This window comes from Oryctolagus cuniculus, chromosome 1 (genome assembly GCF_964237555.1).
Source record: "Oryctolagus cuniculus chromosome 1, mOryCun1.1, whole genome shotgun sequence".
NCBI classification, from domain to species: Eukaryota; Metazoa; Chordata; class Mammalia; order Lagomorpha; family Leporidae; genus Oryctolagus; species Oryctolagus cuniculus.
The window spans coordinates 184,417,070-184,433,021 of record NC_091432.1 but is presented as its reverse complement, the minus strand read 5'-3'; the positions used below and the strand labels follow the sequence as shown (position 1 = coordinate 184,433,021).

The following is a 15,952-nucleotide window of genomic DNA, read 5'->3' as shown; positions in this document are numbered from 1 at the left end:
GGGCTTTATTCACTGCATGACATCCCCAGCACGACTGCACTTTGAAGAGCAAGGTAGAAGTTATATTTTAGAACCTATGTATCGTTTCTGCCACATTCCAATTGTCACAAACACATTGAGATTCAAGAGAAGACCGATATTATGATATATGTTTTCATAGATGACTTAAAAAAAAGATTTATTTACTTATTTGGAAGGCAATGAAAGAAGGAGAGGGAGAGGGAGAGGGAGAGGGAGAGGGAGAAGGAGAGGGGGAGAGAGAGAATCTTCCATCCACTGGGTCACTCCCCAAATAGCCCCAATGACCAGGACTGGACAGGGCCAAAGCCAGGAGCTTCTTCCGGGTTTCCCACTTGAGTGCAGGGGCCTAAAGGCTTGGGCCATCTTCCACTGCCTTCCCGGGCACATTAGCAGGGAGCTGGATCTGAAGTGGAGCAGCCAGGAATCGAACTGAAACCCAGAGGGATGCCAGCACTGCAGGTGGTAGCTTTACTGCACTGGACCCCATAGGGCACTTCTAACATTCTAGAAAAACACATGTAATTAGAGATTGCCATCTTAGGAAAACAGAGATTGCTACAGCCTACTGCTTTACATGTAAAATACATTTAACACCTCCCAGTGTCATCTCATTATGGCATTTGGCAAAGATTCAAGTCCAGGGTTTGATCATCTACACAAGATCAAGGTGCGGATAGAGTTCTTGAGCTGTGGTTCTTCTCGCCCTGTTCTGTGAGTGCCACTCTTCTTGATGCGAAGACCCATAATCTAAGTACAGAAGTCATTTGTCCATTTATTCTGAACATGGAATGTTTAAGACAGGCATGAGGTAAGAATAACAAACACTTTCATTCAAATGGAAGGAAGCAGGAGGCACACAGTGGTCCTGGCCTACTGTAATTTTGGTATCCATTAGGGCTGGTGTTTTCAGTTTTTCAGCGATGGGTTTGTCCTATTGGAGTGACCTTTCACAGGTGATTTTCCTCCTCTTTGGCCCCCTGGTTCTACCTATGAAGTCACCCTTCCTTTCCACAGAAGTGGCTCATGTTTTTAATTGAACAGGCTTCTCAGCCTTCTTCCTTTCTGGAAGTTAGGGAGTCCAAACTTCATTTTTATGTTGCATTCTTTCTACTGCTTTCAGCTTAAATTTATATCATTACTGAAAATACTTGATGAGTTTTCTACGTCAATCTATAATGCATACTAATAAGTAGTAGGCCTATCTTTGAGCTACCTGTGAGGCTGCTGTGTTGCAAGAGCTTGGTTTCTTAGGGCCCTGTCATTTAGGGGAGAATATATTTGAGGCTTTCACTTAAGACTCTTAGAAGCTGTTCTGTTTAAAAGAATCTATGAAGTCCCACTTTAGCTTTTTCCTGAAGTTTTAAAAGATTTTACAGTCCCACATTCAATATGATCATTAGGACTTTTTATTTAGTTATTTTTCATTTCATTTTCAGTAACAAATTTCTGACCCATTATATTGTTTTGAAACAATGATTACAAAACGTGTCATACTAAGTAACAACTGACATTCTGCAAGTCAAGGACACAGAGAACAGAAGAAAGGATTGTCTCCGCTTCACAATGTCCAGGGTATGGACTGGCACAAGTGACTTGATGGTAGACACTATCACTTATATGTCTGGTGCCATCTGTGAGCCAGGACCTGTTGGTGCCCAATAAAGGAGCATCTGCTCATCACCTCTCCTATAGTTGTTTTTTCTGACAGCATGGTAATTCATTACAGTTACACTTTTTCAGGTATATTCAGGGCTAAAAAGTGAGTGGAGGGGTGGGAGTTGGACACTTGGGATGCCCACACTCGATATCAGAGGGCCAGTTTGAGTCCCAGCACCTCTGCTTCCTATCCAGCTTTGTCGATACATTCTGAAAAGCAGTGGATGGTGGCTTAAGTGTTGGGGCCCCTGCCACCCTCGTGGGAAACTAGGATGGAGTTCTATATTGCTGACTTTGGCGTAGTCAAACCCTGGTTGTTACAGGGATTTGGGAGTGAACCAGTGAACATTTGGGAGTGAACATGGAAGGTCTCTCTGTCCCTGCCTTTCAAGTAGATGAAAATAAACACACATTTAAAAAGTGAGTGGTGTAATGAGCAAGCTTTATCCCTTTTATGACCTACTGGAGCAGTTTTCAATGGTGGCAGGAGAGGGGGAGGGTGGGGATTTTGTTCACCACGATAATTTTGGCAGTGCCTGAATATGCCCAGTGATGGGTGCTGCTATTGGCTTCTAATGGTTAGAGGCCAAAGATGCTGCTAAATATACTACAGTGCACAGGACAGCACCCCATGGCAAGGACCTACTCAGCCTCCAATGTCAGTGCTGCTGAGACTGACGAACCTTAACCTAACTTTGGAAGTCATACAGCATTGTTTCCAACAAATCACTTTTACATACTTCCCTATATTTAATGGGAATTGAAGGATTAAATTTTTTGATAGACAAATGGCAACATTCTCGAAGCACATTTGGGAGGAACAATGTTGTGGTCATCTTTGCCCACAAAATACAATCTGTCACAGAACTTCCTCTAATTTCTTTTGCTGTGATGATTTTTATCATACTCATGTTTCAGGTTGTTTTCTGATTTTTAGAAGTCAAGTCTATAATATTTGCTTTGGACCTTCCAGAAAGTCTTCAAAGCTTGTTTCATATGCTGCTTTTCTCATTTCCAGATGTGGATACAAGATGTGTTCCTAGCACTGAATTTTTAACACTCAAAATATCTACACTGTAACTATGAGACTGTTATGGACAAACAGAAGCCTCCACCCTCTTTTTGTCCTTCCATATTAGTTGAAGGAAGTAGAGCTTTCTTTTCTAAAATTTTCAGGTGTTTTAAAAATAGCTAAACTCATCTCTAGTGTCTAAAATAAAAGGGTCCCCTGCCAGCTTCCTCACCTCAAAAAGGAAAGTTTAGCACCAGATTTCTCCTCTGACCACTGGCAGCACAGTTGGGGCTGGAAGGCCATGTCTCTTCTCTCTGGGAATTCTTATACCCCTGTCTTTCCTGGAGTTGTAATGAAACCCATTAGATACAGACCACTAGGAACAGTTCTCCTGGTGATTTTGACCTGGTAAGCAAATCAAATCCGCTTTCTTAACCTTTTCAGTAAGTGGGAAGACTCACCATGAAGAACCATGATGAGGCCCAGGAGATTTCTATAGCATTTGGCTTGCACCAAATGATTCTAAAGTGGAAGTAGGGTAAAAGGGTATGAGCGCAGGATTAAAGTGAGGTAATTAGTGTGAACTAGTGCTTATTTTGGAGGTTCTAGGAACACAGTGAAGCTGAGGTAGTCCTTAGCATAGGAGCAACATGAGATGGTGTCATGTGACTGCCTACAGTGCTTTAGTTGTTTTAGGAACAATACAGTATGATTACAAACAGGACTAAAAAGGAGAATGGTGTCCTTATTTTCTTGGAAAACATGCTACAATAAATATGGAATATAGTGTATGAAGCCACGTGATACGAAGTTTCACATCTGGCTGGAACTCAGTTGCTGCTCCATTCTGTCAAAGTAATATGTGGCTCAGATCCTTCAGGCTAGAAGAGGATGATCAGGGCTATGATATCAAACCAAAGTCTTTTCATCTGTGCCAGAGTACAATGTTTCTCAGCACTGTCCTTGATGTTATTAACACAAGTAGTTCTTACATGTTAAATGTCCAATTTGTGGAGAATAGAATTGTTGGAAAATTAAACTGGAGCACTACTGAGATTTTTTTTTCTTCCTGTGATCCTGAACACCAATAGTGGGACAGTGAAAGATTGAGGAGCACTACAGGGAAGTTACTATTTCTGTGCAGGGATGGAGTAAAGGAGTACACAGGTTGTCTTATTTTTCTTGTGCCTGATACCCATCATCTCAAACATGTCCCTAACAATCTCCTGGTCATTTCTTATCATTGGCCTAATACTGCCATGTCCACTCATCTCCCTAAAAACATCTTGGACATCTCTCTGGTTAAAAACTTGTTTGTGCTCCAAAACTGGTTAATAGCTGTAGTGAGATGGCTTCAATTCTGTTATTTTCCTGAAGCCCTCTACTGCTCCCATCTTCCACAAGATCAAGACTTCAGCAGCCTTAGGTTACTCTCAGAGCTGTAATCCTAACTGTTGCCTGGGCCAGATGGTGCTTCCCTGTATCTGTATATACTCAAATCTTCACAGAGGTAGGGTATCAACTGCAAATTTGACCAGCAAAGAAAGCAAACTATCCAAAATCCCTTCCTACACACTGGGTTTAGGGGCTGCTTTGAGAGGGATCTCCTTGATCTTTGTCTGCACATAGAGGTATTTCCAGATGATGACTACCAGCCTGTTGCACAGGGCCAGACTAGATACCAGGTAAGTAGTGAGGGTAAAGAGGAAATGAAGATATCACAATCTAGCAAGTAAAAAACATGGGCAGATCAATGGAATCCATAACTTACTTGTCTTTCGGGGTAAATTATGGTAAGGCCAGGACATGAATGAGATCATTAATGAAGAGCCAGCCTAATAGGCTAGAAAACCCTCTTTCCTCAATCTTCGAGCCCATGTGATAAAGTCTTCAAGTGTGCATATACCTTTGATGTATGAAAGGTTTATGAAATCTCTGTGATTGTCTCATATAAAGAATGATTAATAAAAAAAACTAAACACTGTCCAACAGAAATGTTACACTGAATTAAACTATGATTTCATACTGGGTAAATTTAGGTTCATGATTTAACATGAATAAGAAGTTTTTAATAGATCCGTAGTCTTGGCAGGAAGAAGTTTTGACTTCTAAATGGTTAAGTGTATTCCCCAAGCAACAACTGGTTCAATCAGAAGTTTGATCTGACCCCCATATACATAAACATGGACCTTACTGATTGGTTCTTGGGTGAAGTGAAGCAAATAATAAAAAAAATCTCTATTGTATCCATAAGAGGTGGTTAAGTCTTTCTTAGAATGGCCTTTTATACTGTATGAACACAGAATTAGAGAAGGGGCTGTACACAATCAAACACATAAAACTGGACTCACATGGCTCCTGTCATCAGCTTTATACTCATTGTGCCCTAAGACTGAATTAAATCTAATCTCATTCTTCCATTTCTGTATAGAAAAGAGGAGAATCCAGAGGTACCCTTCAGGAGGCACTAAGAATCACATTTTCAGTTACATCCATCCTGAGGATGCCTCGCTATGAGACAGTGTCTTGGAAAATGAGGAGATAGTTGATGCCACTCACTGTTCACATATGTGTGCTTATGTATGTGTGTCTTTGCCTGACTTATGTAAAAGTTGCATGGCTACAGCTGTAATAATTTGACCCTCATATTTATATGAACATATGTGTGTGATACAGAATGACTGCTAGCAGCTGACCCAAAGGTTTCTAAGTACCATCTCTGAGTTCAAAGAAAGACTAATTTTTGATTATGTGGTATGTTTTTCTTAATGCACATGAATTTGACAAATAGGGAAAACATCCTACATATTATCATTATTATTTTAAGATTTATTTTATTTCAAAGGCAGAGTTTCAGAAAGAGAGATCAATAGAGATCGTCTATCCACTGGCTCATTCCCCAAATGGCCATGAGAAGGGCTGGACCAGGCTGAAACCAGGCGCCAGGAGCTTCATACAGGTCTCCTACATTGGTGCAGGGTCCCAAGGGATTGGGCCATCTTCCCAAGCACATGAGCAGGGAGCTAGATCTGAAGCGGAACAGCTAGGACTCGAACCTGCTATGCTACAATACCAGTCCCATTATTTTCTTATATAGATTTATTTAAAAACTGAGATAGAGTTGTAATAATAGCTATCTGTCTTTGTAAAATGCATGTTACTTCTTTTTATCATCTAGGTACTTTAGCCTAGGGTCTGGCATATTTGAAAATTATTTGACAAATGTCTGTACATATGATATGTATAACATACCCAGAGAACTTATCTTTGGCATGTGGAATCATGGGTAATTTAAATTTTGTTTACTTTTATTTGCCTGCACTTTCTACAGTAGACATAACACTTTCATATCAGAACATGAACAAATGTTACCCTCTAAATACTTATCAGAAAAACCAAAACAACTGTTAACACAATGCTTTATGTGCTTGAAGGTTTTACCCTTTTCTGTGAATATTTTTCAGTCTAAATTTTCATTAAAAAAATTATCTGCTTAAGAAAATTTCTTTCTAGTCAGTCATTTCAGTTACCTAAAATTTCCAGCTTTGTAAGAAAGGAATTTCAGCTTTAATTAGGAGTATTAGTATAATATTTAATTAGGAGTATTAGTTATTTCTATAATTACAGAGACAGCTGGCAACCACAGAAAACTGGGAAGTAAAAGGATGGGAGATGAGGTGTGGGAGGCCTGTGGGTGGTATATATGGAAGAACTGGATGACTTGGTTTAGCATTACTTAATTACAAAGCAACAAGCAACAAGGTTAAATGTAATAGAAGACAGAAACCTTTTTCCACAAAAGAAAAGCTTGTACAGTCGAAAAGACAAGCAGGGCAAATACCAGTTTGGTATGTCATTATTAGCACTGAAAAAGTAATGCATCCAACACTAAATTTAAAAATAAATTATATCAAAATTCTCTCAAGGTCAAACTGCAAAAAGATGGACAGATTCCATCTCAACAATCAACTGAACAGCCCTGTGGTTATAAAACTATGGCGGGTTGAGAAAAAAAAAATCAATGCAAATACCAGTTAAATTACATTTATTATATAAAGAGATTCTATAATTTGATATGAAAAACAATGCAACTGCAATAGTTATCATAAGAGCAAAGAACATGAACATTTGACCCAAAAGGAAATACAGCTACCAGAAATACACAATTCAATCTCATTAATAATCAAAGAAATGACTGAGATGCCATTTCTTGCTTATTCAATACAGTTAACAGCAATTTCTACTTTTTTCTATTTTCTAAATGTATGCAAATATGCTATTTTTAGTAATAAAAAATGGAATTGTTAAAAAAAATAGTATGAAAACTTCTGCCAATGCAGAAATCATATAAACCATTAAAACGAATCAACACTTGTATGGGCAGTAAGTATAAAGTTCAGATCCCTGGAAGCCAATTCCTTTTACCTTGGTTCCTGAGTTTTACTATGGGATTGTCAATAAAGTTGTTCCTGATTTACACTCTGACAATCTACTAGGTATAGGGATATAGATATACCTATTTGAATATATATAAAAAATTTTTTCTTCAAATAACTATTCCCATAAACGATCTCCTCAGAATCACTTGTTAAAGAAGATTCCTACAATTCCATGTAAATCTTCCCCATGTAATTCTCAACCAATAGGGATATCACTGGTATTCAAGAGGCTGGAGGTCTACTTTAGTACCGCCTGCAACACAACTGTGTTTTAGGCTTTCTGTAGTTGGCTCTTAAGGGAATCTGAAGTTGGTCCTGTCCTCAAGACATGGCCAAAAGGACATTTTTCTGCTTTAATACAAAAGAGAGTATATCTACTACTTGCTCAGATCTTAACCTTGAGGCAGATAACACAGCTCAGAATGCACATGGGCTTGAGCAGCACCAGAGCAATCACCTGAAATCTCAAAATAATCATGGTAGGATGACTATACTGGGAGACTAAACTTAAAACCCTAGAGCTTTGTTCAGACTACATTTTTTTTAATATCCTAAGCCTTACTGAAAAGGTAGAAAATAGCAGAGCCTAAATTTATTGGGAAAAAGCAAATTCTATGAATTCTGAACTTTGCTAAATAACATGTATAAGAGCAACTCTAAAGAAAATATACAAGCAGAAAAATGTAAGTTTCATCTGAAGTAACAATTTATAGTCAAATGACAAATACAGTTGTCAATTTAGAATGTTGTAGCCCTTATCTAAATTCAGTATGACTATACAGATATTTATTCTCTGATACTGAATTCCCACTTAAATAGCTGATTAATGGAAACAATTCAAATTTAAGAACAATGTCACTATGGTTAAAACAGTCCAATTAATTTTAAAATTATATATGTGTGTACCTATTTGTCTTATTATGCATATATTTTCTTTCACCCTTCCACTGTCTCCAGGGAGAGAAACCAAATGCTGACTTAGGGCTAAACTGGTTTCTCTGGTTAATATTTTTGTTATTTCTCCTATCTGCCTAAGACCTAAGAAACTTCACATACTCCATATGCAACCACAAAACCAAATGAGTTGACATGTGTGAAAAACTCTGAAAAGAGGGAGGTAGCTAATAATTGGTGACTTTTCATTTATTATTTTAGGTTACAGCAGACCTCCCCTTGATGTTTTTCAAAGATGAAAATTTTGAAGGATAATGCACACAATTACATTTACTACAGTCACCTACAATTTGACTTAATAACACCACAAAGAGACATCTAATTTAAACATTGTTCTGCATATCTCCTTTCATTTGTTAAAACAGCTATGTTGAATACACTTTCAGAATGCATTTGTTAGCCACCTGATAAACAAAGCCAAACAAGACAAATAATGTTACCTTTTTATCTCACAACTACCAACCATTGTGAAGAAGATACAACTGAAGGGGAAATAGGAGATCATCCATGAAGAACTGCCAAGATATAACACCTTAGATCTAAGAATGATCTGAAGGTGCTGAGAGTGGCGACTCTCTAGAAGGTGATCCAGGGTTTTCTTCAGGGGGAAAAACCGTGAGGGTACAAGCTCGGATGCCACCGAGTGACTCTGGAAGGTCAAAAACTTTATGCCACTCATCTTTTTCTGGATCATATTTCTGGACAATTTCTACCATACAACGATTATTCCAAGAATATCCACCAACAACGTAGATTTTATTTTCAAAGACAGCAACTCCAACATCACTTTGACCTCTTAACATGGCAGCAATTGGTGTCCACTGGTCAAGCGTTGGTGAATAGTATTCACAGCTTAGAACATCATCATAATCACTTGTTCCTCTGAAGTGATTGCCACCGATGACATAGAGCTTATCTCCAACTGTACACATGCAATGCAATCCTCTGACTGTAGTCATTGGGGCCTTCTGTGTCCATTTGTCTGTATCCGGGTCAAAACACATGAGCTCATTTTGGAAAGTGTCATGGGTAATTCCTCCTGAAATATACATTAAGCCTCCATACACTGTTCCAGCATGGCCATAATGGGGTTCACTCATTTTTGCAACATAGCTCCACTCATTCATTCGTGGGTTGTAACATTCTACTGTGGCCAGTTCACCAGCTGCACTGCGCCCTCCAACTGCATACAAATGTCCTTTGAGAGCACTCAAGTGGAAGAAAGTGCGCTTTTCATTTAATGATGCAACTTGCATCCATTTATTATATCGAGGATCAAATCTAAAAACTGTATCGACAGCAGTTTTTCCTTTTGTATCATAATTACTTTGACCACCAACCACATAAAGGAAGTTTCCAATGACAGCAATGCCATGCTGGTAACGAGGAGCATCCATGGGGGCTAAAGATCTCCACTCTTGTGCTCTTTCATCATACATCCTTAATTCTTTACTGACAACCAGCTGTTGCCTCAACACTCCCCCTAAGGTAACCAAGTGCGTAGAGTCAGACCGAATGGCAGTTCTGTCAGACTGCATCACTGGCTGCATATATGGCATCATTTGGTAGTTGCTAGCTTCCAAAAGCAAGTTCACACAGGTATTGTCTGTTCTCATGAAATCCACGGTCTGCACATAATTGATGAGGTCCTGTGGTGTCATCAGTGGAAATCGAATATTCTTCATTAATTTTGCAGCATAATCCATCCGAGGATCTTCCAACCTTAGCCATCGACAGGCAGCCTTGAATAGTTCAAGTTCAGTACAGTGCTTTAGACTATTACTGGAAAGCACAAAGGCAAGCCGTTCAAAAGGGAGTTTTAGAAACTCTCCAGTACTCAGTAAAGCAGGGAAGTTCTTCAAGATGAAATTATTAACATATTTATCCACTTCTATTAGATTGTAGGTGTTAGCAATTCGTCCAACCTCAACGCAGTTATCCAAAGAGACTCCTGATATAAGAAATACTTTACAGAAATCCAAAACGGGTAAGATTTGTAAGAAGCTAGCAGCTTCAAGAGTGTCCTGAAGATTGTCCATGTTAAGAGAAAGTTTTGCAGTATAAATAAAATCAATGATTTTCTTCAGACCAACCTTGTTCACCCCATGAAGCTTAATGCACATTAAATCTTGCTCTTTCATTCCACCTGTGAACATAGCCTTGAAATAATCACTAGCAGAAGCCATCATCGCTCTGTGAACAGGGAAGATTTCATCTCCATCGCCCGGTACCAGGGTCACATCACAAAGCAAACCTTCTATTCTAAGCTGATCAAAGCCTTGCAGTACCACCGAACTGTGAGTATTGCTGGTAAAAAACCGTGTGGTTCCCGTCTTGCAAGGTTGCAGATGGGCAGAGACGCCCATTTCGCCGTTACCGAGAGACACTTTCATGTGAAAGCCTCCCTCTTGTACAGATGTATGCCGAAGAAAGCAATTATAACCCGAATGTTTTTCAGGAAACAGAGATGTCCACAGAGCTCACTTCCCCTAGCAAGGACGAGCAGTCACCGTGGCGCCCCTCAGGACACACCAGTCAGTCGTCCACTGGAAACTCTCCAGCGGCAGGGCCACAAACGGCGGTGGACCTCAAATCTAATTATTAGGCTGGCGATTCATCACCTTAAGGCAGTTAAATGACCCGGTTCACCTCGTCTGGCCTGCGCTGCCGCTCCTTCAGCAGTTCCGCTCGCAGCCGAGGGGGAGGTGCCGCCACGTACTGAGGCTCCGCCGCTCACTCTGCGGCGCGACCGGGCTCCTCCGCGGGCGGCCGCCTGCGCCTTCCGCTGTCACTCGACCGTCGCCGCGGCCACCGGCCAGTTTTGCAGCAAGGGCCTGGAACACCGCCTGGCCTTGGGCCTGGGCCGGGAACACAGAATTAGCCACTGACGCCGAGCCGATCCTTCCGGAAAGGCCTAGTCCCAGGATCCCCCGGGCTAGGAGCGTCCGTGGGAACTACTGCGCCTGCGCAGCCGTCTGCCCTGATTGGTGGGCGGGCTTGCCGACGTGTCCGGGAGGGGGAGGAAGAGCGGGATGGGCGGGGCGTGCGGGGGTTGGAGAAGCCGAGCGGTCGCAGGTGGGTGGTAGCGGGGCGCGGGGGAGTCTCCGTGTGCGTGAGGCTGGGTAGGCCGGAAGGAGTACCCGTAAGTTACACGCGCATTTGGTGTAGATGAGTCTGGATTCTTCTTTAAGGTGTAGGCTCGCTGGCCGCTTCTAACAATGAAATAAGAACGATTTTTGTATAAATTGAGAGGCCGCCTGGCAAAGTAACCGTAGGGGGAGGATGCTTAAATGATCTTTCTCTATAAAACACTTCATAAATTTTACCCGGTATAATTTAACAGACACTTCAATGATTTGGGTTCATATTTGAAATTTTTATCGTTGGAAACATAGTATTTGTCGCTAGTAAAATGTGACCATACGAATAGTAAAAACCTAGTATATTCATCATTTCTGGCTTAACAATGCAATGCCATCATAATTTTTTTTCAAGCTTTTGATTACCACTCACATTTTAAATGCACAATTTTCCACTAGTTACATAACATAGTTTCTTTGACCATTATTTTTACCTGGATATATACATTCTTAGCCTCTCTTGTCCTATAGAAACTAAAATCAACTTAATAGAAACTCACCCTGTTTTGGGTTATGTTTGGTAGAATATTGATTTAAGTCCATATTTCAGAAATACTGTCACGACAGTGTATTTCTCTGCTATTGATTTTTATCTTACTTTATTAACTTTCATTAATTACTATTTTAACTTTTGGCTTATGAATAAATGAATACTTTGATGCAATTTCTCCCAATATTTTCAAAGTCTGAGATTATTACTCCTCTAAATCCTTCCAGACTTTCTTTATGCCTATGTAAACTAAGGGAGTTACATTTAAAAAATTTTTATTTAAGGTATACAAGTTCCATGTATTTCATGTATACAGATTTAGGAACACAGTGATACTTCCTACCCACCCTCCCTCTGGCCCACGCTACAGCCCTTCCTCCTCAGCCTTCTCCTATTCTCACTCTGTTTTGTTTTTTTTTTTAATTTTATTTATTTGAAAGGCAGAGTTACAGAGAGGCAGGAGAGAGAGAGAGAGAGAGAGAGAGAGAAACAGATCTTCCATCTATTGGTTCATTCCCTAAATGTTTACAACAGCTGGAGCTGGGCTGTTCCAAAGTTAGGAGCCTGGAACCTGGAACTTCTTTCAGGTCTCCCACATGGATGCAGAGGCCTAAGCACTTGAACCATCTTCTGCTTTCCCAGACCACAGCAGAGAGCTGGCTTGGAAGTGGAGCAGCTGGAACTCGAACCAGTGCCCATATGGGATGCCGGCACTGCTGGCAGTGGATTTACCTGCCATGCCACAGTGCTAGCCCCTTCTGTTTACTTTATATTCATAAGGTTAACCCTACACTAAGAAAAGAGTTCAATAAATAGTATGAAAATAAAAAAAGCCACATTGTTCCTCAACAGTAGAGACAATGGCTGTAAACAATCATTGAATCTCCAACTGTCTATTTCACCCCAATACATTATATTTTAGGTACTCTATTAGTTACTACAGATAAGGGAAAACATATGGTATCTGTCATTTGGGGACTGACTTATTTCAAAAAATATAATGGTTTCCAGTTGCATCCATTTTGTTGCAAAAGAAAGGATTTCATTTTTAACAGCTGAATAGTACTCCATAGTGAGTATGTGTGTGTGTGTGTGTGTGTGTGTGTATACACCATAATTTCTTTATCCAGTCATCAGCTGATGGACATCTGGGTTGATTCCATATCTTAGCTATTGTAAATTGAGCTGCTATAAACATAAAGATACAGGGGCTAGCGCTATGGTTCACTTGGTTAATCCTCCGCCTGCGGTGCTGGAATCCCATATGGGCACCGGGTTCTAGTCCTGGTTGCTCCTCTTCCAGTCCAGCTCTCTGCTGTGGCCCGGGAAGGCAATGGAGAGGATAGCCCAAGTGTTTGGGCACCTGCACCCCTGTGGGAGACCAGGAAGAAGTACCTGGCTCCTGGCTTCAGATCTGCGTAGCTCCGGCTGTAGTGGCCATTTGGGGGGTGAACCAATGGAAGGAAGACCTTTCTCTCTGTCTCTCTTCCTCACTAACTCTGTCAAATAAATAAAAAATAATAAAAAATAGGGGTACAAATAACTCATATGCTGATTTCTTTTTGTGTGGGTAAATTCCCAGGAGTGGGATGGCTTGCTGGACCATATGGTAGGGCTGTATTCAGATTTGTAAAATATCTTGATACTGTTCTCCATAGTGGCTACACCTGTTTAAATTCCCACCAACAGTGGGTTAGGGCAGCTTTTCCCTACGTCCTCACTAGCACTTATTGTTTGTTGACTTCTGTATGAGAGCTGTTTTAACGGGGATGAGGTAAAACCTCATTGTGGTTTTTATTTACATTTCCTTGATAGTGATCCTGAGCATTTTTTCATGTGTCTGTTGGCCATTGAATTTCCTCTCTTGAAAAATGCCTGTTCAAGTCCTTTGTCCATTTCTTAACTGGATTGTTTGTTTTGCTGTTGAATTTTTGAGCTCTTTAGAGATTCTGGATATTAACCCTTTATCAGTTGCATAGGTACATTTTTTTAAAAAAATTTATATATTTATTTATTTCAAAATAAGAATTACAGAGAGAGAGAGAGAGAAAAGGAGAGGCAGAGAGAGAGGTCTTCCATCCGCTGGTTCACTCCCCAATTGGCCACAATGGCCCAAACTGCACTGATCTGAAGCCAGGAGCCAGGAACCTCTTCCAGGTCTCCCACATGGGTGCAGGGGCCCAAGGATTTGAGCCGTCCTCTACTGATTTCCCAGGCCATAGCAGAGAGCTGGATCAGAAGTGGAGCAGCTGGGACTCGAACTGGCGCCCATATGGGATACTGGCACCACAGGCGGTGGCTTTACCCACTTAGCCACAGTGCGGGTGCCTGCATAGTTACATTTTTATTACACTTTACCTATTTGAATATACAAGAATGCATATCTTATACATGATTCTGCATTTTCCTTTTTTTAACTTCATGCTCTCCCTGAGTTAGTATATACAGAGTTTCTTTAAGCTTTTATTATCTTTTAAAATTTATCATTTACTTGAAAGGCAGAATGACAGAGAGAGAGAGAGAGACGGAGAGATCTTCCATCCCCTGATTCATCCCCAAATGGCTTCAGTGACCAGGGCAGGGCCAGGCAGGAGCCAGGGGCATGAAATTTCATTCGAGTCTCCTCTTTCCATATCAGAGGCCCACGTATTTGGGCGATCTCTGTCGCTTTCCCGGGTGAATCGGCAGGCATTAGAAGGAACTGAATCAGAAGAGGAGCTAGGTTGGAAGTGGAGTAGCTGGGACTCCAACCACTGCTCTGTATGGGATGCCCGAGTTCCTGGCTGAGGCTTAATAGGCTGCACCACAAGGCCAGCCCTTTATAGTTTTAAGCAGTTGTTTTATTACCCACTGAATAGGTGGGTCATAAATTATATAACCAGTGTTTCTACTGATGGATGTTTAGTCTGTTTCAATTTTTTTCTATTGTTTCTGATAGATAACAGTAAGGTCTGCAAGGCTTAGACCACTGTGGTCCTCCAGTGTGGTGGAATGAGAAATACACAAGTCTGTGAGCTGCTCGCCTCTAGCCCGCTTTCACCCGACTCCCGGGCTCTGTGTGGTGACTCCGCGCCTCTTGCCCCCACCACACTCCTCCTCTCAGAAAGAATCCACAGCAGTACTCCAGAAGATGATCCAGGAGGTCAGAAGAAGTCGGTGTTTGGAAGGAAACTGACCTGGAGAAGTGCTTCCCGGGATTTATCTGCATTGGGAAGTCCTAGAAACTTGCTTCATGCAGGAGTTGGGGATGAAAGGATTCCCCTGAGCAGGGACAGCTCCATACTGCCTGCAAAGAGATACTTCCAAGGAATCAATCTCTATCTGGAAAAGAAAACAAGTACAGCTACTGTACCTGGAAGGTTGTCACGGAAAGAAATGTTCTCTGTTTCATGTCCAGCTTGCCAGCTAGATAATAGCTCTGGACCTCTGTGATTAATGAAATTATTATTACGTTAGTTTGTTTACTGAATGAAGAGAGAGAAAGCTCCTTTCTGTTGGTTTGCTCTCCAAATGCCCACATAGTCAAGGCTGGGCCAGGAACTCAATTCAGGCTTCTTTCATATGAGTGACAGAAACTCAATTACTTGAGCCATCATGCTGCTTCTCAGGGTATGCAGTGGCAAGAAGCTGGAATCAAGATCTGCAGCTGGGAACTGAAACCAAGTTCTCTGATGTGGGATACATGTGTCTTAACTGCTGGGTTCAACTCCTGCTCCTTGGTGGAATTATTCTTTTGGACAGATACACTTTATTATATTTCCACACATCTAGTCATCTTTTTAAAAAATGTTTATTTATTAATTTATTTGAGAGGCATAATTATAGACAGAAAGAGGGAGAGACATAGAGAGAGACGTCTTCCATCTGCTGGCTCACTCTCCAAATGGCTGCAACAGCCGGAACTAAGCCAATCTTAAGCCAGGAGCCAGGAGCTTCTTCCAGGCCTCCAATGTGCCTATAGCCCAAGCACTTGGGCTATCATCCACTGCTTTCTCAGGCCACTAGCAAGGAGCTGGATCAGAAGTGGAGCAGTCAGGACTCAAACTGGCCCCCATGTGGGATACTGGTTCTATAGGCTTAGCCTACCATGTCACAAGGCTGGCCACAAGTCTAGTCATTTTAAAAGACTATATCTTTCATGGCCAGTGCCGTGGCTCAACAGGCTAATCCTCCGCCTTGCGGTGCCAGCACACCGTGTTCTAGTCCCAGTTGGGGTGCCGGATTCTGTCCCAGTTGCCCC

The 15,952-nt window shown here is 41.2% G+C and overlaps 1 protein-coding gene across 1 annotated transcript; it reads right to left on the bottom strand.

Moving 5' to 3' along the window:
- Positions 1-6,717: 6,717 nt before the first annotated feature.
- Positions 6,718-10,475, bottom strand: KLHL9 (kelch like family member 9). The gene has a single exon (XM_008254033.4). It carries the CDS (start codon positions 10,473-10,475, stop codon positions 8,622-8,624), a length of 1,854 nt encoding a protein of 617 aa, XP_008252255.2. The 3' UTR covers positions 6,718-8,621.
- Between the last annotated feature and the right edge of the window lie 5,477 nt (positions 10,476-15,952).

Bases quoted from the DNA above. Each gene is read 5' to 3' on its own strand.
- KLHL9 (XM_008254033.4), bottom strand. From the start codon at position 10,475: ATGAAAGTGTCTCTCGGTAACGGCGAAATGGGCGTCTCTGCCCATCTG.